Source organism: Podarcis bocagei, assembly GCF_964188305.1.
Source record: "Podarcis bocagei genome assembly, chromosome: 5".
Lineage (NCBI taxonomy): Eukaryota > Metazoa > Chordata > Lepidosauria > Squamata > Lacertidae > Podarcis > Podarcis bocagei.
This window is the reverse complement of record NC_138129.1, coordinates 31,156,422-31,177,583: the sequence shown is the minus strand read 5'-3', so window position 1 is coordinate 31,177,583 and position 21,162 is coordinate 31,156,422. Positions and strand designations below refer to the sequence as shown.

General features: G+C 41.0%; 1 protein-coding gene across 1 annotated transcript in view; it reads left to right on the top strand.

Annotated features, from left to right (window-relative positions):
- The first annotated feature begins 1,063 nt into the window (after positions 1–1,063).
- LOC308588100 (BPI fold-containing family B member 4-like) overlaps positions 1,064–21,162 on the top strand; it is a 28,779-nt gene continuing 8,680 nt past the window's right edge. The window contains exons 1-7 of the mRNA XM_081196376.1: positions 1,064–1,073; positions 6,031–6,296; positions 15,480–15,666; positions 16,879–16,983; positions 18,538–18,684; positions 19,340–19,400; positions 20,393–20,456. Coding sequence (XP_081052502.1) covers positions 6,056–6,296; positions 15,480–15,666; positions 16,879–16,983; positions 18,538–18,684; positions 19,340–19,400; positions 20,393–20,456 — 805 coding nt within the window. The 5' untranslated portion in view covers positions 1,064–1,073; positions 6,031–6,055. The remainder of the gene's footprint in view (positions 1,074–6,030; positions 6,297–15,479; positions 15,667–16,878; positions 16,984–18,537; positions 18,685–19,339; positions 19,401–20,392; positions 20,457–21,162) is intronic.

Genomic DNA, 21,162 nt, shown 5'->3' with positions numbered 1-21,162 from the left:
CGAACTAGAGCAGCGCACGGAAACGCTGTTTACCTGCCTGCTGGAGCGGTACCTATTTATCTACTTGCACTTTGACGTGCTTTCGAACTGCTAGGTTGGCAGGAGCAGGGACCGAGCAACAGGAGCTCACCCCGCCGCAGGGATTCGAACCACCGACCATGTAGAGATATATAAATTGCCCAAATAAATAATTTTACTATGGGCCATAAGGTTTATAGAATTTATAGAATTTAGCTTGTCTATGAAAAGCTGGGAGAAAAACCAACGAAAAAGGGCGATTACTTCAAGCTATATATAAATATAAGAAAGCAAACATATAGAATAATTCTGAAGAACAGTTCAGAACAAAAACGCCTATGCCCCCTCCTACCACAGTGTGGCGCCTGTGGCCTATCTTTGTGAATCACAGGCTTCACGCTCCCCCCCCCCCCCAGGTTGCACAGATATTTTCCATGCATGTTTTTAACCGCTGTACATCTCTGGATGATTCAGATTAAGCTTCCCGAAAGAGTCTGGTTAGCCATGGTTTAGGAACTGGACTCTAGACTAGCCCAACCCTTTGTCTGAACTTGCTTATAGATAAGCAGATTGCAAGGAACTGCCATATGGCTTCCCTATAACAAACTAACTAGAGGAAAGATTTGGAATTTTCTGCATCCTCTGAGCACAGTTTGCATTTACAAACGCATTTCCAAATAAAAATGGGAAAGGCCCAGTCTTGAACCACAATAACTTGAGCTATGATAACTAAGAACCTCCCTAACTACAGGACTCGTTTTTCCTTCAGTTCATTCAGAAGGGCTTTAAACAACAATAAACAATAGGTTGGTATTTCCCCAAAATTTAAACATTCCATCAGCCTAAAGTGTTTTGTTTTTGAAAAATAACCACGTCCCTTTTCCCATGTAAGGCAGGCAGCCTAATTAAAGCACCAAGCAGGGCATCATCACTGATGTCTCCATTACCATTTTTAAACACACTTGTTGCAATCTGTGATTTGCTTGTTGGTAATAAATGCAGAGGATCAACAAACTGTTGTCCACATTTCCTCAATGCACAACAACACCTTTTAGGTAGGCATTTGCTAATTACTAAACATTCATTCATTTGCTGGTTGCTAAATATTCATTATTACTGTTAATTACTAGAATTTCTGCAGAGCCTGGAGGCCACAAAAGAAAGCAATGCTGTACATGAGATTACAAATGCAGATTTAAAAGGGAGTGAGGAAAGAAAATGAATTTTTGAGTGAATCGTGATTCAGCCTGTCTTTACGGTGGCTCAGTATTATGTGCTTTAGCAAAGCAGTGTTTAAAAAGCAGAGCAGTTAAGAAGTGCTCCATTCCTTGTTGTTTTCTCTCAACGGATATTTTGCAAGCGGGTTGTGAGATGGAAGGGTTAATGTTTCCATGATAAGAAGTTCAAAAGACGAATTGTATGTTTGGTCAAATCCATGGAATAGGTCTCCTGACAAGACACTCATCACTTATAAAATAGTCTTAGGGAAAAGAAACATTTGGCACATGCAGCTTCTCATTCGATAGCACTGAATTTTTGTGGGGGGAGTTAGATTTGTAGAAATTCTCCCATGTATGGAACGGGTGAAGGAACAGAAGCTCAGGTCTATGTGGAATCACATCTTCCCCCACCTGTGCCCCTTTGTAGACGCAGGTAGTGAGGATGTATCACTTATATTCCACAGGACAGGCGTTGAATGCGCTTGCTTGTGGTGTGGTAACGTTTCATCGACTGCTGTGGAATATCATAGGGTATGCTTGAAAAACCCACCTGGTCCTCATTGTGTTTCACCTCATTAACTACTTTGAAATACCATGGTAACCACTTCATCATAATGCAACCCACTGCCCCTTCCTGGTGTTCTGTTTACTTGCACAGCTGCTGTTTCTTACAACAACTTCACCATGGTCAAGCAGACCTTCCAAGCTGAAATCACTTGGTTTCCTCTCTCCCCCCCCCCAAAAAAAAACCACAAACACACAGTAGCAACAGAACATGTTGGTCTCGAAATGCAATCACCCTTGACTAGCATTCAGCACCTGTGTGTCTAGGCAAACTTCTGAACCACCCAGCCATGGAACTGGGCACTGCTTCAAGTAAGAAAGGCCCACACAGCTGGGTCATTGACATATTCTATCTGTAAATTTAAACATGCTCAGGAGCTGCTTGTTCACAAATAACTCCCATGGTGCTAGGAGAATGTCTAAAAGGCACCTGTATCTCCCCAGAAATAATGGACAAGCAATTCCACCTTTGTGTCCTCAGAATAGCAGCAGATGCCTCTGACCTGCAGACGTAGGTCCCATCTGCATTAGGTATATATTTAGAGCCATGAAAATGTCCCCACCTTGCTCTGACCTCAGCAGCTCTATACAGGCAGGCCGGCACATCATTCCTTTTCCTGCCCTGCATCTCCTTCAGTCTGGGAGATTTGTGTGTGACGCCATTTATGAGTTAGCTGGGCCTCATGCTGAATCCACCTTCCACAATCTCTTTCAAGTATTTGCTGCAGTTCTTCCTGTTATGATAAAAGGAGTTTCTGATCGTCCCTTTAGTGAAGCCAGGGGACATTTCTTTTTCAAAGACCAAAAATGGGAGGCAAAATCTGTGTGACATATTTTGCATTGCCTAATCCCCTCTCTACTCTTGATGCCTTTGAAAATCTTCCCCTAGAGCAATTTCTTTCCTGCTGCTCTGTTTCCATACCTTGTGTGTTTGCATATGCTTACATGGAGACAGATATGAAATGTGGTATGTGTGTGTCTATATATATATATATATAATCTCACTTTGAGAGGGACCATCCTGATGTCTGGCAAGCACATCCCCCTCTTAATCCATGTTTTTCCATTTCTCACATGGTCTGATGCTTTAAATGAATAGCATCCCTCCTTTAACTAAGGGGGTTTAGAGATGGCAGCCCTCATAATAAGAGCCAATAATTAGTTAGCAAAGAATAGCAGGTGATAAACAAGCTCAGTTTTGTCATTTTGAAATCAAGGTTAAAGCTTTTGTGAAGCGCAGCTCTTCTGGAAGCACAAGAAGAGAACAGAATTACAAAGCGAATTTCACTTAATGGGTACAACAAGCTTTTTTTGGTGGTGGAACTTTGGGATTTTCATCGTGAAAGCAGCTCTCAAGGAAAATCTTGACTCCTTCAGCAACATCTTCTTGCCCACTTGCTGTGGTTGCTTGTTGCTAAAACTTAGAGAACAGCAATCTCGTAATTATGGATCTCCATTATACTATCTAGTTAGGGATGTAGGATAGGTTTAGTCTATTTGAATCTTTCTTGAAATATCTGCTGGTGATTTGAGACCTACAACTGGATCTATTGTGTTTTTAAAGGGTTGTTGTCTTTTAAGGGGTTGGTGGAAGAAAAACGGGCATGTTAGGTCCTCCGTCCAAAAAGGCTAACCAGGTAGGGGCTATTTCCGTTCTACTGATCCCAACAGTGCTGACAAATGGCATACTACAGGCTGGTCTGCCACCAGCTTGTCCATGAAGAGATGGAGAACTGTGTGTGAATCCAGCAATAAGCTCAACAGGACTAAGGAGTGGATTTCTATGCTCACTGTAATGGCAGAAGTTTCACCTGGACCCTCTCTGAGCTCCTGGTTCTATGCAGCAGTGTTAAATCAGGATCATAGGCAGCCATTGGCTGCAGGAAATTCATAATATCATTGTTCCAGTCTCTATTCACAGTCTGAAGCTAAACAGGTCTGGATCTGGTCAGTACCTAGAGAGGTGATCTCCTAGGAACCACATGTATGCCACCTTGGGCTCCTGCAGAATCAATCCAGTCCACAGTCAATGCACATGGTTCATACTAGCAAAATCTAGCAAGTCTCTCAAGCAATGGCAGTGATGAGACTTAGGGCTCATCCACATTTACCTTTAGCCCCATGGGTTCTAGGCACAGGTATCCATACTTTCCCAGTCCATGTCTGAGAGCTCCACCCCACCCCACCCCCCACTCTCCCCAGGAAAACCCACTCTTTAATCAGAACAGTGGTAAAGAGCAGGTTTTCATGGGGAATACTGCAGGGTGGGGGTGGAGTGTTACTGGAGAGTGTACCTAAGCTCTTCAGGCAACCAAGTTCCATTTGATTCTCACTATGTGACTTCTGCAAAGAACAAATATTAAGAAAGTTGGGTGGTCTGCATCTACTGTTCCTGCCTCTTTTAATGCCCACTGCGTTGCTTATCAACACTAGAGTCCAAGAGAACGGAATAACCAAGTTGGCTCAAAGTCTGTAGCCAAACATAACACCTACTGCTCACAGTCAGAATATTGTATTTTACCCAATTATTTACCTTGGAACGTTGGCAGGAACATAGGTCTGCTTCCCACAAACAATCATCTTAGTGCACAACCCCTTCATTAAGATATTATTCAATTAGTATATAACAGTGAGAGCAGAGGATGGAGCCAGTTTGAGAAGCCATTGCTGGAAACTCTTTACTAGGTAAAAGCTACCTGCCACGTCATCTACTTTTGGTAAGAACAAAACCGAAACAGACTATTTGGGGACTGGGCATTTAGAAGAAAATTTCTTAAGAATGTAAATACTCTGGTTGGTGTTTTTTTTCTATCCAAAAAAAACAGAGAACAATGTGGAAACTGACACCTGTCCTTTAAAATATTGGTCTTGAACTGGTGAGTCAGGACTTACTAACTCAGTTACAGCAGCCTAACAACAGTTGAGTCACAACACCGATACAGCCACCACACAAAGACTTGGTAAAAAGTTATGAAGTAGGTCTCCAAATGTGTGTTTGGGCTAAAGGTGGGTCCCAGATTTGAAAACTACTGCCATAGAACATGTTTAAGGTAGCGATGCCCTCCCTGTGGAATGCCCTCTCTTCAGATGTCAAGGAAAGAAACAACTATCTGACTTTTAGAACACATCTGAAGGCAGCCCTATTTATGGAAGTTTTTAGGGGCTAATGTTTTTATTATTGTTTTAGATATGTTGGAAGCTGCCCAGAGTGGCTGGGGTATAAATAATAAAATTATTACTGTTGTTGTTATCATTATTACTGTGTGCTACAATTGAGCTTTCAATTTATACAGTCTTGCTTCTTTGCATTTAATTCAGTGGTGGGAAATATGCATAGCTGGTATGACTAACAAGACTGCATTTGTCCTCAGAATCCACATGGGTGTAGGTGTGCCATAATATTCACACTGAGATCTGAGAGACACACAGGGTGTCTCTGGAGGCGGGTGAAGAGCAGGGAATAAACTTCCACAGCGGAGGAGAAATAGGTGAGGGAAACAACGAGGTATAAAAGATCAAGTCTAGGAGAGCAGGGAAGAGAAGAAAAACAGAAATGGAGAGGGATGAGGAAGCCATTTAGGAATGTTTAGGTTGTGCGTTGCTCCTAGAAAATTCAGGCAGTGATACGGACCACTGACACAAGAAAGCACAGCAAGGGAAACTAGACTGGAGCATAACAGGAACTTGTAAAACATTATTTCTTACTTTCTTACTGTGCATCCAGACTGACAGTATTTTGCTGGAGGGATTCAAAAACATACTATACCTTTGGAATTTGCACTTAAAGTGGAATAAATGCTTCTATTGCCCCATCCTATCACAACAAACCCATTTTTGAGAATGATCTGTCTTTTTGCAGTTTGCAATGTGACAGGGAAATGCGTTGAAAAATGACATGGGACAAACAAAGGGAAGACATGTAAATATCCCACAAGCAAATTGGGATGCTCATTGTCATATAACTGTAGTACATGTTATTGTTGCTGGGAACTGCAGCATTGTGATGGGAAAACTACAGTTCCCAGAACTCTTTGGGGGAAGTACTGTGCTTTAAATGTATGGTGCATATGCAGTCTTAATAGGTAAAGTAAAGCGATGGCTTTCCTTTCAAACAGCCTGTATCACGGTGCAGATGTAACTATTGTCTCTTTGTGCTGGTATTTCTTGGGAATCTAAGATACGGAAAACATATTATTATTATTTGATCACTGTTTCTTTCTTTGCAAAGGTGCTTTCCCCATGTGTCAGGGGCAATGATGCAAAGCCTTTGGAATGTGGTTCTGATCTTCTTTTACTGCAAAACCAGAGCCAGTATAGTTGACCCAACTGTTGGGGAAGGAGGAGGAGAGTATCTGTTTGGAAATGGAGGCTACTTACCAGCTAGTAAAACAGTGAGACTAATCAGAACCCCGAGGAGTCAAGTCGGTTCATTTGCAAACAGAGCGGTCTATGCCTCTATCACAGCAGGCATCAGTGACACTGCATTCAATGACTGTAAGTAACCAGCAGGGCATATTACCATTGCTTACACTGCCCTAACTGCCAGAAATAAACTCTTCCATCAGAAATACTGAGTGAAAACAGGGATGTGGCATTGCTTTTGCAGTTATTCTCTTTGATGTTTCTTCCCTCTGTCACCTAAACTCCCATTTCAAGCAGGGACTGGGAACCTCAGTCCTGTGGGCCGAATGCAGCCCTCTGTCTGGCCCTTAGAACCCTCCTAGGCCACCCCCCTCACTGGTTCTATTTTGTTCAGCTTGGAATGTTTCATTGAATTCTGATGGAGGATGGAGGATAGAGATGGGGTATGTTAGTGTGCAGAAATGACGCTAGCTGCACAAAGATTTTTAAAAATTCATTCATTGCTCTGCCCACCTTTACCTTTTCACCCGATGCTGGTGTATGGACCTTGGAAGCAGGCCCTGAAGGGAATGCATGTTAATTGTTTCATGCACATTAAAATGGAAAATAACTCTTGTGGTGTGTCTGTATGCATGCATGGCATGGAAATTTCCACTGACGCTAAATTGGAGCTGAGTAGAGAGACTAACAGTTGATCATTAAGTGAGGCTGTATCTCTGCTGGGTCAGTCACAAAGTGTTTAACTTCAACCACATGAAAAGTATACTGTTATAAATCTATGCGTATGCTAATTTGTAGAGCTCCATCTTGGGTGGAGCAAGTCTTTGTTCTGAAACTGCTGAGGAGAATGTTGCTAATCTCTTTCCAGGAAAACAACCTCAGGCTAATGGAGGCTGTTTGGAGAAGATGCAGAGCTTTGATTTTTAGCTCTGGATGGAAGAGGTTTTTTATTCTAAGATATTTTACCTGTGCTGGGATTAGTAAATGATATTATGCAACTTTTTGAATGTAACTTTGTTGTTTTAAGTTTTTCTGGAGTTAAGTTCTGTAAGTAAGGCCTTTGAACCATATTTTTGGACTAGGGAATTTTTATTTCAAAGAAGAGCAAGTTTTTATTTATCCAATTTGCTTCCATATGCACAATATTAATAACCTCAATAATGCAGCCCTCAGGCTGAGAAAGGTTCCCTCTTGCAGAAGGTGAGTGTTTATTTAATGATCAAAACATGCAAATTGTCTTTCTGGATTGTGTGATAGGAATTTTATGGTTTTAGATATATAGTAATGTTCATAACTCCACATACATGGATCAGTACAGGAAGGCAGACCTGGAACCATTTTGATTCCTAAACTGACCAAATCCTTTCTCTGCAAGGTTAAAAATGGAAAAGCCTCCCCATTGTCTCTTCCTTTAATCTGTGTTTGAATAAGGTGTGAGCCTGTGACCTGGCCCAGGAAATAAGTATTTTAGCACTACAAAAGAATGGCCAGGCTCCCCAGAAAATCCAATCAAGTAACCTGCTAGACAGGAGATAAACAAGGAGAAGAGAAAAACAACATTTAAATTTCTGTGATGTAGGTGGGATGTATCTGAGGGGTGGTCTTAGGTTACACCCCTTCTGTGATGTATGCATAATGTTTCTGGGGGTGGTCCTGATCTAGAGAAGGGGAATTTCAAAAGTCTTTATAAGGCCTTGCAGGCCATTGTTCTGGGTCCTCTTCCTCTCCTGCGTGTGAGGGGGGTACCCTGTTGCAACAGATCAATAAAGATCAAGCTTACTAGCTGCTTTGCTTCTCAATATTCTCTGGTTGGCCTCTGTTATTTTCTCCTACCAATAGGGAACCTATGTAAGGACTCTATATGGGCTCTTGGATACCCCATAAGGGAAAAGGGCATATTTTTATTTACAACAGATGGCGACCACGAAGGGACTTTTGGTTACCCGGATTCTGGAAGCGAGGAAGGACTGGTTATCCAGCGCGCACCAGGCAGTTTGCCAGGAGGAATAACCAGTCTTCCATCGGTCCCAGGGTCTGGCAATAACTTGGAGTTCAGCGAGGCTAACCAGGGGAAGCAAAGCTTGATCAGGCCGGCCTTAAACAACCAGTCAAGAGATCCCGGGATCACCAGGACAGCGCTTGCGAAGTGAGTATGAGTAGGAAAAATGGGTAGTGGGGTGGGATTCTGCAAACCACAGCAAACCTATACTTCTCAAATCCTTACTTCTTTCCTCACTTTAACTCTTGACTCCTTTCTGTCCCCTCGATCTCAACACCAGCCTTAGCCCTTCGGAGTATGCCCAGGCAAAGGTTGTGTGTGATTTCTTCCACTTAACTCTGTATGCCAACCTATTCCTTCGGAGTTTTGCCCAGAAAGGTTGTGCAATTTCTTCTGCACTGAAAACTATAATTCCCAAAACTATAACTCCCAGGTGTAGCCGCACCTCTGCCATGGCGATCTTTGTTAGAGATGACCTGTGAGCGGAGAAAGCAAGGGCACCTGATTCCTTTCCTTCTTTGTCATTTCTGAGTCTCAATCTGGCATTGCAAGTGTGCAAGCGTTCAGTAGGGACTCTGAGTTAGATTGTAAAAGGCAGGGAGGTTGCTGTGAGTTGTAGAATAGAGATTAAGTGAGGTATCCCCAGGTTTTTCCCCTCGGAGATTTGTCCAGGTATCCCCAAGTTTTTTCCCTTGGATCCCCAAGTTTTCCCCTCGGAGATTTGTCCAGGTATCCCCAAGTTTTCCCCTTGGATCCCCAGGTTTTTCCCCTCGGAGATTTGTCCAGGTATCCCCAGGTTTTTTTCCCGTGGATCCCCAAGTTTTCCCCTCGGAGATTTGTCCAGGTTTCCCCAAGTTTTCCCCTCTGATCCCCAGGTTTTTCCCATCGGAGATTTGTCCAGGTATCCCCAAGTTTTTTTGTCCAGGTTTCCCCTTTTCCGGACCCTTCGGAGTTTTGCCCAGGTCCAAAACCTTTTTAATTGAAAATGGGTGCACCTCAATCAAAAGAAATGAACCCACAGACTCCTGATGGGAAAGAAGCCCAGTTGGTGCTTACTTCCTGCCTGGACTCTGACAGTCCCCTTCAATTTGTGTTTAAGAAACGTTTTTCCTGTGTTTAAATTGTACTTAGGTAACATCCAGCAGCTGCTTATCTTAAATGTGCCATCTAAAATAAAAATGCAAGCTTGCTCCAAATTCTAAATCTAAGGAAGCCATGTTGAACCTTATCAGTCTTAAAAACAAGACAAAATGGAGAATGAAGTGTGCAAATGTTTGTTATTTGAGAGAGGCTCTAAAAGAGAGTTTTTCTCCCAAGTGGTAAAATCCTGTATACGTGCTACTTGTGTTCTGAAAGGAGGATTACCCCACCTCCTTTCTCTAGTTTCAGTGGGGAGGGTGAATGGTAAATGATGATGTGTTGTAACTTTTGAGTTTGTGAGTACACCTGTGTTCCAGTCTAAGTTAACCTAATGTTTCTGCTGCAAAAGCCTAGTTGAGCCAACTGCTCTCTCAAGCTAAAATGCAGTGTATGTATTTCATTAAGCATATGCCTATGAAAGTATGGTGTTCCTTCTAAGAAAAATATCTGAGTCCAGTTTTAACTTTGATCTGGTTGGACAGAAGAGTTATTGTAAGGCTCCTGGTATCAGTCTCTATAAGACGTCCTGGCCTCTTTTCTTAGAAAATGCCCCCCCCTTGTTTCATTCTGTCTCTTTCAGGGTTTTTTCCCCTTCTCCTTCTTATTCTGTGCCAGGTAAATTTACTCCCGAGTAAGCTTCCTTTAAAGGAAACTGCAAAGGGGGGGGGCATAGATTAGGCTTACTATTCCTCTGCAAGTTCAGGATTCCTTTTAAATCAAATCTATGGCTGTTTAAACTTTGCTTTATAAAAGATCCTCTCCCTATCTTAGGAAAAATGTTAACTTCAATCTTCTTTTAAAGATAATTTCTATAGGAATTTGCACTCTTTAGTCTAAGGAAGTAAACTCTCACTCAAACTAGCTTCAAGATCTGCTAAAAGGGTTGGGTACTTTTATTTTCCTTTTCCTTAGTACATGATAGGCGCATGGTTTGTGATAGGCGCATGGCTTGTGATCTCTTCCCCAGTTGTGTCTGTGTACATAAGTATGTGTGTGTTTCTGGTAGTACAAATCTTGCTATGAACCCTGTATTTTAGGGTTGGACTAGATGACCCCAGGTCCCTTTCAACTTTCCCAATTTGTGGCTGATGAGTTGAAATCCAGCCCAGATTGCTCTTTGTTTTTAAAGGTGAGAGGTGAATGTGTGTGTTTCTGGTAGTACAAATCTTGCTATGAACCCTGTATTTTAGGGTTGGACTAGATGACCCCAGGGTCCCTTTCAACTCTCCCAATTTGTGGCTGTGTGGAAGACCATGTGTCTGCAAGCATTGGAGGGTAATTCTTAAATTCTGGTGTGGTAATGGAGTTGAAATTCAGCCTAGCTTTGCTTTTTAGTTTTAAAAGGTGAGAGGTAAAAGCCATGATGTTTTGAAGCACAACTGGTAATATCAAGCATTTGAGTGATTACAGTATTTATCATCTTGTCTACTATTTTTTTTAATCAAACTTAAAAGTCAATTCAAAGTTTAAGCACATACAAATGAATAATCAAGTACAATTAGCCTTGGCCATTCCTGTAAATTAAGGCGCAGAAAATAATAATATTAATAATAATAATAATAATTTTTTGTCTGCAAATGGTAAGGCTGAAATGACTGAGAATGTTAAAAAATCCTATGAATTCTAACGCTCTGGCCATTTTTACTCATAAATAAGAGAGCGGTTGATTGTTCCACGAATGGCCAGAGGGATATTAGCCCTTTCCTGTACATAAAGGAAGCTTGGGCTGAATGGTGAATACTTGAATTGCTGAGTTTCTCTTTTTTGTTTTAAAATCTAACCCTATTTTAAAAAAACCACTCCTTACCTGGCCATTTTTACTCATAAATAAGAGAGCGGTTGATTGTTCCGCGAATGACCAGATAAAATGACCAATAATGATAGCCCTTTCCTGTACATAAAGGAAGCAGTCTCAGTTTGCTTGGGCCGAATGGTGAATACTTGAATTGCTGAGTTTCTCTTTTTTGTTTTAAAATCTAACCCTATTTTTAAAATCTACTCCTTACCTTTCCCTTCCTTATTCTAATTGAGCCAAAAGATGCAACATTTTCAATTGTATAAAAGGTTTGCTGAGGCATGAACTCTGCACATGCACAGAGGCTAGATCAGCTTACAAAAGAGAGAGAGAGAGAAAGGAGGGGGGAGAGAGAAGGTTTGGAGAGCCTGAAACCTATACAAATTTCCTTATGTAAAATTTGGAACCATTGAGGGAAATCACCCTTAATGTCTTGCCCCAGGGGCTAACAAAAGGTTCGCCTCCCAATGGAATTTAAATTTTATAAGTTTTTGTTTTTGTTTTTGTTTTTTTTTGGTGTGTGTGTGTGTATATGCCTATGCATTTTAGGAACAGCACTTCCTGACAGACCTCTCACATGAAATAATTTTCCCTTTTAACAGAGTGTCCTTTCTTTTCTCCCACAGCACAAATGATAATGAGGGGATGCAAACAGTGATTTAAATACTCTATAAAAAGTAATTGCATTTGTTTCTCTTTTGTCTTTCTTCCCTAAAAGCCAAACAGTAACTTTCTTTCTGTTCTGTGAAACAAGTCTGAATCCCTGCTGTATTAGTGACCTCTATCTCTTTGTGCCTTTGACATTTTTTTTTAAAGTTACAAATAATCTGTTTTCATTTATTTAATCAGTTTCTCCATGATGTCTATGAAGTTAATCGAAGCACAACCAAACATTGTTTGTGGAATGGTACTTGTTTACCTTTGGCCTGAGCATTTCTTACTAATTCTGTCATTTTGGCTAGTGCAAGGTACCTGCACAACTTTAAAATTGCCATTCATTTTTATTGGTATTAACTCATTTCCCAGTATTCCGCTATTAACATTACAGCTGATGTCACATCAAGAAACACTTTTATTTTCATTTGGGATGTTAGAATGCCAAAACAGATTACTTCAGGTTACTTATTAATTGTGTGTCTTAGCATTTATTTATTTTTGGTTCCTCATAGCTCATTTTGTGTGTTTGTGTTTTACTTTGGGGACATGTTCATCACATGTTGAAAGTCAGTCTCATGAAGTTCTTTTATTGGATAGCACATGGTGAATTTTAAGTTTTCCCCATTGTTTTCCCATTTTTTTTTCCAGTCCAGTAGTAATATGTGTGGTTTTGATAATATCTTTGTACTATTTAATAATAGTTATTTTCTGAATCTGATGTCTTTGTGTCAAGTCTGTTTTCATCTAACTGGTAATCTAATTTTATGCTTTCTTTTGTATTTTTTAACCTTTGTATTTTTTTTCAGTCTAGTAGTAATCTGCGTGGTTTTGATAATATATTTAATAATAGGTCTTTTCTGAATCTGATGTTTTTGTGTCAAGTTTGTTTTCATCTAACTGGTAATCTAATTTTTTGCTTTCCTTTTATTTTTTAACCTTTCTTGTATTTTTACAGTTCTCTTTCTCTACATGTGGAGTAATTTTTTATTTGATAATATGAAAAGAACAACAACAACAAAAATTAAGTGAAGGAAGCAAACAAACTTAGCAGATAATAACAGTAATTATGTGGAAATGTGATAATAATATTGAAATAAATAAAATGCTTAATATGCTAAGATTTGTTATTATTTGCAGCTTCCCATGGAAACTGGAGGACATCCTTTTTGCCTTTTGCCTCTTTCTTGTCTAACTGTGTTTTTAAGTCTCCCCAAAACCCTGCCCCCTTACAGGATATCACTTCTACAGATGTACAATGATGAAAAGCAGCAACAACCCCTTCGCCATCACAAGACCTGCAACGCCAGAGTTTTCAAAGTGCCCACAGCTATCTCTTTCAAAGGATATAGACTGCCGGGGGGGGGGGGAGTGGACCTGACAAAGGGGGGAGGAGTTGAATTGCAAGGACATTTTTTCACTTGAACATTAAGACTGTGCTCCAGGATTCAAAAGATACATACGTAAAAGATCACAATTGTGTCAAGATATGTAACAGATATTTAATTATTATTTTTTTTGTATTATGTGTTATTATGTAAGAATGTTGAAATGTGTCTGACAGTGTGATTTCCACAAAGGGGGGCAATTTATTGTGCGTAACTGTTTTTATATTTAATGTCTTATTGCTTACACACCAATGGAGAATTCTCATGCATTTTATACTTTCTAATAGCTCACACTATTGTGTAGTCCAATGTTTAGATCAATTTATAACCACATTGTTCCACCTGGCACTCTGCCAACTTTCCCTATCCATTTTAATATGTGTTAAACCTCTTTTTGCCAATGACAAACTTCTGGATCCATAAAACACCAGGTACATGAAGGTGGATATGCTTTGGTTTAGCAGGAATGATTCCTTATAGACTTAAATTGACTTATTTGGACAACTGCCCTTGTTAAGAATGGTTTTCTTTTAACAGATTGGTTTGAAGACTTGAGAACCATGAGGCAAGATAAATTCAAATTGGACTCAGTTTGAATTGGGCAAGTGTATCCAGGCTGCAATTAGCTTTTTGGTCCTTTAAGTGCAAGTGAGCAACTTCTCATGAGCCCAAGACCACAGCCTATAATAAAATCCCATAGCTAAAGGCCAAGGCGAAGACCTCTCCCTCACGAGATGCCCAAAACCTGTGCCAGCTATGGTGAATGCCAGGCGACATGGTTAAATGAAAGCCCTGAGGGGATTCAACAGACAAGATGTGTTGCTGTAGCACTATGTCAGTGTGAGACCACAGAAGAGCTACCTTGACACCTGAGAACACAAAAATGGCGGGGGGGAAGCAAACTGCACTTTTCAGTCATTAGTGGACCTTACCTTCCTGCTAGGTGTAAAGCATAGAACACTATTGAGTAAATGGTCTCTCCCAAAGTGTTAGAATGCCACAGGTAATTTAGTAGCAAAACGCAACATGTGTTATGATATATTCATACAAAGACATCCATTTACAACATACGATGTTATTATTTGTGGGGCAAAAATTTTTAAGAAAAATTCTAGCCCCAAAGGGGGGAAATTGTGATAGGAATTTTATGGTTTTAGATATATAGTAATGTTCATAACTCCACATACATGGATCAGTACAGGAAGGCAGACCTGGAACCATTTTGATTCCTAAACTGACCAAATCCTTTCTCTGCAAGGTTAAAAATGGAAAAGCCTCCCCATTGTCTCTTCCTTTAATCTGTGTTTGAATAAGGTGTGAGCCTGTGACCTGGCCCAGGAAATAAGTATTTTAGCATTACAAAAGAATGGCCAGGCTCCCCAGAAAATCCAATCAAGTAACCTGCTAGACAGGAGATAAACAAGGAGAAGAGAAAAACAACATTTAAATTTCTGTGATGTAGGTGGGATGTATCTGAGGGGTGGTCTTAGGTTACACCCCTTCTGTGATGTATGCATAATGTTTCTGGGGGTGGTCCTGATCTAGAGAAGGGGAATTTCAAAAGTCTTTATAAGGCCTTGCAGGCCATTGTTCTGGGTCCTCTTCCTCTCCTGCGTGTGAGGGGGGTACCCTGTTGCAACAGATCAATAAAGATCAAGCTTACTAGCTGCTTTGCTTCTCAATATTCTCTGGTTGGCCTCTGTTATTTTCTCCTACCAATAGGGAACCTATGTAAGGACTCTATATGGGCTCTTGGATACCCCATAAGGGAAAAGGGCATATTTTTATTTACAACAATTGGACCAGGTATTCATTTTATCTAGCATTCTGCTGCAAATGGTGGCCAGTCAAATGGGCCTCTGGGTGTTCATAAGCAGAAGATGAAGGTAATAAGACTTCATTTGTTGCTATTTTCCTAAACATCTGGTGGTTTCACAGGTTATTCTGGATCCCTGAAGCACGGCATCAATAATCACAAGCCATTCCCCCACCCCAGTGCTAGGAGCCCTGCTCAGGTCAAGAAAACAACAACAGCTGACCTTCTCTTGCAATTTAAAAGTTTGTGGTTGAATCCAGCATTTACAAGCAGAAGAGATAACATCGTGTACAAAAGTTCCCCCTTCCCACTTTATCTCCCTGCTTTGCAAAGATTCTCTATTTATCATAAAGTAATAGATGCCTTAAATCATGGTCAGCCTTTTCTCTGGGAATTTGTCAGGTTATTTAACTGTGATGGATCATTGTGATACCCCAGCCCTTGAATTTTGTGACCTTCCACGTTCTCTGACTCCCTTAAAGCTGGTTTGTGAAGAAGTCAGTGTACCACCTCCCACTTTCAGATATACAAGGCTTACTGTCGGAGGTGATCAAGCAACTGCTGCCACTGGACATAACAAACTCACTGCCGAAGACAATCAAAGATGTAAGTGAGCTCTTAAAAGGCAGAGAAGATACAAAACTGACTGGAAGCTTGAGAAACAAGGCTGACGAAACAGAGATGCTTAAAGTGATACAAAGTATAACGCAGTAAGTATATCACTCTCTTCAGACAGCTCTCATCATGAGTGGCATGCATAGCCCAGACCAGGGCAGTATCTTTACAGATGTTGGATTATAGGCTATGCTCCACCGTCAAAGCCTTTTAAAAAATATTCAGATGCCCCTACAATAGGGGTGGGAAACCTGTGGCCCACCAGATGTTTTTGGATTCCAGTTCCCATCAGTCCCAGCCATTGTGGTCAATGGTCGGGGATTATAGGAGCTGTAGTCTGGCAACATCTGGAGGGCTGCAGGTTTCCCAGACCTGCTCTAGGGCAATGCACCATGGGATAGAATATTTGCCTGATGCAATGTCACCTAACCTCCCTGCAAACCAATCAAAATGGATGCTCAATAAATAGCCAACATTGTCTTATCTACCCACCAACAAATTAGGATAAATAGATTATCTGGAAGCAACATTGTCTTTGCTTTAGACAAGGGGTACCAAGGCACCTCCCCAGGCCTATATTTACAAGAAAGCTAGTTACAGATGAAGGTGGTTGCTAGACGCAACAATGGGCCATTGATTGTCTTTCAGTCTGGTAAGGCAGTGTTTCCCAACCGGTGTTCCGCGGCACACGAGTGTGCCGTGAGACGTTGCCTCGTGTGCCGCGAGATGCCTGGAGGGAGGCGGGCGAGTCGGGCGGCGAGAGGCGGGGCGGCGGCGGCGAGGAGAGGCCGCGCCTCCTGCTGCTGCCTGGCGCTCCTCCTCGCAGCCGGCAGCGCTGCCTGGGCGCCTCCGCGCGACTCTGCCTCGCTGGGTTTGGTCTCCCAGCAGAGACGGGTCACACGCGCACCTCCCTCCCTCCTTCAGCCTGCGCGGAGGGAGAGCCAGAGAGAGGCATCGCTCCTGCGCGGCGGGAGAGGGAGCAGCCGGAGCGATGCCCCAAACGAGCTGAATTCCGAGCGAGGGACTGAGGGGGGAGGGAAAAAACTTTCACTTTCGTGCGTGCCTCCCGGCGTGACGCTGCGCGCTGACGTCACGGGGCGGGGCTTTAATGGTGGTGTGCCGCGAGATTTTTTTTCAGTAAACAGGTGTGCCGTTGCCCAAAAAAGTTTGGGAAACACTGTGGTAAGGAATCAAATTATTCTTTCATCACTATTCACTTCTCACCAGAAGTCTGCTTGGGGGAGGAGAGATTGCAGTAAAAGACCTGCTTGACTGTCTCTTCTCAATACTCTCGCTGCTTTTTTCAGCTTGGCCATTACAAAAATTACAATTCTTCTAACTTTGATGAAGTTTTCATCTGGTGACAAGGTCCACCTTTCCCTTCCAGTTGAAATTTCCATTAAAGGTGAAAGGTAAGTGTCCAAAAAGATTGGGCTGACAGCCAGAAGAGCACGAAACACACTTTTCCATTTCTAACAGCTGGCTTGAGCTGCAAAACAGCACAGTCAGAAGTTGGATAAGACTTCCAGTCTCCATAGATACCCTTTCATGAAGTTACACTGTGGCTGATGTCAAGAGAAATCTTGCCTGAACCTTGGCAATAGGAAGTCAAAGAGCCCCAGTGTCACCTGTGCCCAGTAGCTCATTTCCATCCACAATGTGTACTATTGTGCCCTGATGTCCGTTGAAGTTTCTGACCAAATGTTCATCCCAAGATAAATGTTCAAAAATGTTTAATAGAATTATGGAGTTGCAAGTGGCCTTACTGGTCATCTACTCCAACCCTCCGCTTTATATGGGGTATGCAATGCATGACACAACTACTAGAGCATCCCTGACAGATGACCACCCAGCCTCTGATTTAAAAGCACCAGTGAAGATGAAGGGCCCACCACCTCCCAAGGAATTCAGTTTGACAGCTGAACAGGTCTTACAATTAGAAAGTTACACATGACGCTTAACCAAAATCTGCTCCCTTGCAATTTCCAGCCATTGGTTCTAGTCCTGCCTTTCAAGCATCAACCAAATAGTTTGTAAGTTGGCTCATTAGCCGCGCAAGACAAAGTACCTTTATTGAAAAGTAAATTGCACTTGCTGAAGGGGACTTTCTGGCAAATGTGCTTAGGGTTGCAGGGTATGATATAAAAATGGGCTACCCCTGTGAAATGGCTAGTTACCACTGTTTAATATGTTTTAGAGGGCAAATGAATTGTCCATAGGGATAATTATTCTCTGTGAATTCCTATGCAGAATGTGATCAGTACTTCTTGAACGAATGTGTGCATAGGTTCTAAGTCTTAACAGACTTAGTTTTATGTTGCTGGATTTTTAAAAATGAAGTTGGAGATGTTATGTTTGCTGGAAATTTTATGTTTAAATTCTGGTTATGTGTTGGGATTAGATTTGTGGGTTGTTTTGGTTTTTATCTTTTTATTTTTTATTTGTTAGCTGCATTTGGAGAATTAGGTCTATTTTTGAAGACAATAAAATAGTTGTCCAACACATTTTGCACTTCTCCAAATAATGTGACATAGTTTCCCATCAAAACACACATTTAAAGGCTAATCTTTTAGATAAAGTAAGTGTTTTGCATGCATACGTTGAGATAAAATGCACATTACAATATATACTTTGAAATGATTTAAATTAATAATAATAATAAATTCATATAAGTGCAGAGATGGAACAGAACAGAATTAAGGTTAAAACATGATAAAATGACAGAGACCAGAACTATAATCTGTTAATCCTTAATGTCTATAGTCTTGGCTCTAACTCAAATCTGATTACATTGGGAATTTCTTTGAAATGAAATTCTAAAGAACAAGAATATTATTAACACAACTGAATGGTGATGGCTTTCATAGGAATGCAGATGCAGTCATTAAGAATTGTTGTTCTGCCAACATCCCGAGCCCTTGTAAAAAAAGAGAAAAATTGTTTATTTACTTTTCTTTGGAGTTTAGCACCAAGAGTGGTGTCTTCAGTTCTGAAGTGAAAGTCAAGATTGATGTTGTATCCAAACTACTCTGGGATTCTTCCAAGAATCAGATATTCATCATTGAAGCTTCAAGGATCTTTATCAACGATATTCAAGTCAAACAGCAAAAGAGGTGAGTGGGGAAGATAATTCATATCCTGGTAACTGAAGAAGGTCATGAGCAGAGAAGGATACATCTCAAATACAAATCTGAGATAAAACTAAAGAGTAGAAATAAATAGCTGGCTCGGCTCTTGCTGTTAGTGCCATTTTTCTGCGTTAAACAGATAAGTTTCAGTCTAGATTTTAAATGCACCTGTGTCTGTTGAATTGTCCCATGAGTCTAACCCAAAGTGAAGAATAATGGCAAAAACTGCAGCAATTTTGATAATGATAAAATCTGATTGAACTTTTTGGCAACATTTTTGGCTGCAACCTAATTATATTCTGCAACCTTGCTAATTTGCTGTCAAACAGGTATTTTGTCTTCAGTTATGGGTTTCTGCATGTGTAACTTGAAGACCATCAGGCCTCTTCCAAAGACTGAAGTTAAAATTATTTTTCAGTGTTTGGGCGTGTGGAATACACCCAGCCATTTGCCAGCAGCATATATTCTCTAACATTTTCATGATATTCTTCCTTTATATCTGTATTCCTGTTTTGTAACCAACCTAGGTTTAAGCTTTAGAATGTGAGCTAAGAATTGCAAAGCAATAGGAATACTGAAATTTCTACATGCTTATAATTGCTCCTTATAATCAGTGATGTCAATAATTCCTTTTGCTCAGTGTGGCTGGACCAGATGAGAACAACATGCAATCTGTGGTATGGACAATTTTGATTGATGTGGTAAGCTGGGCAGCTATGTACATTGTTTTCACAAATACATGTGTTTTTGTGCTCAATTTCCCCTGAAATAATGCATCTTTGTACCCAATTTTTTGCTGGAGAACTGCATCATGAAATTTGGTGTAAATTTCAAAAGACAGCTGTCTTTAAGTTTGCATATTGATTTGAGAAATGTGAATTATGTAGGTTCACGTGAACCACAAGAGTTTCTTCCCTATCAAGAGCGTGCAACTCACAGTGGAGTAAAGTTGACAAAGTTCTCCAGCACTACATTTTCTCTATTTGGGGACAAAAGTGTGTCTCCTTTGCTTTGGGTTTACTATTACAGGATACACAGAGAAATTTCTGTGTCGCAAACACATAGGACATTTGGATCCTGATTTGTCTGCGGGGAGATTAGATGACCTTGACTATTTAAGGAGCATTTGTTGCTATTTGTTTGTGGGGAGGCTAGACAATGCTGTGTCAAAGCAAGTGTTATCTCACATTTCCCATTGCATTTCCCCAACACTTTCCTTCTTGCAAAAAGTCCAGTGTTTGGGGGGAAGTGGGGTTGTTGTGCAAAACCTCCTGTTCAGCTATGATTGTGCAACCTGGATTTGCTGGTATGTGATTGAATCCCACCCAAAAATCGCTACAGCCTAGAAGTGTCTGCAGATATTCAGCCCTGATCTGAGTGAAATTCAGAAATTCCAGAAGAAATTCCTAGGATAGCTAATTCATTGTGTAGTTCTATACCAAAATATGCATTTTACATGATTCTTAAAGAAGTCTCTCAGCACCTTGTTTCAGGAGGACTTGGTAACAGTCCTTTCCATTCCAAATTATTCTCTTCCTGACTTTGTGTGTTTGATTCTTTACTGTGTGCTCTGGTATCTGAAGAAGTGTGCATGCACATGAAAGCTCATACCAGTAACAAACTTAGTTGGTCTCTAAGGTGCTACTGGAAGGAATTTTTTTATTATGCCCTCTGCATTCACTCTTTTTTACAGATCCGTCACTGCATCCGATTGGTGGCTGATATCCTTAATGTGTCACTTCTGAGTACATTGGCTTGTAAGTTGCTGATGACATCCTCTTTTTCCAACCACCTTTGCTTCTGCTGGGGAGACTTTGTGGAACAGCCTAGCAGAGCCTAACAGATAACCTTGTTCGGAAACAGAAGATAACAAATCAGCTGGTAACTCTCCAAGCGTTCTATGCCCTAAATTAGGTATGGTTATCTCACAGTGATTCTCCATGGTTTTATTAAGTCAATCCATCAATGGAAGTGGTCTGTATTCAGGGACACCTATCTGGTCCCAGGAATTACTGCCAATTAACTCATTGAGCATCATAAGCAACAATTGCCCTTGTCTGATAGCCTGCCCTATTTCTAAGGCTTGAGGCAAATGGTTGAACTGGATGTACCGTATTTTTTGCTCTATAAGATGCACCAGACCACAAGATGCACCTAGTTTTTGGAGGAGGAAAACAAGAAAAAAAACATTCTGAATCTCAGAAGCCAGAACAGCAAGAGGGATCGCTGTGCAGTGAAAGCAGCAATCCCTCTTGCTGTTCTGGCTTCTGGGATAGCTGCGCAGCCTGCATTCACTCCATAAGACGCACACACATTTCCCCTTACTTTTTAGGAGGGAAAAAGTGAGTCTTATAGAGCAAAATATACGGTACTTTTACAATTACAATTTAAAGGAGCAGCTTGAAAGAGGTGGTTCAGGTCCCAATAGCCATATGCTCTTTCATGGCTTTTGCATGTGATTCA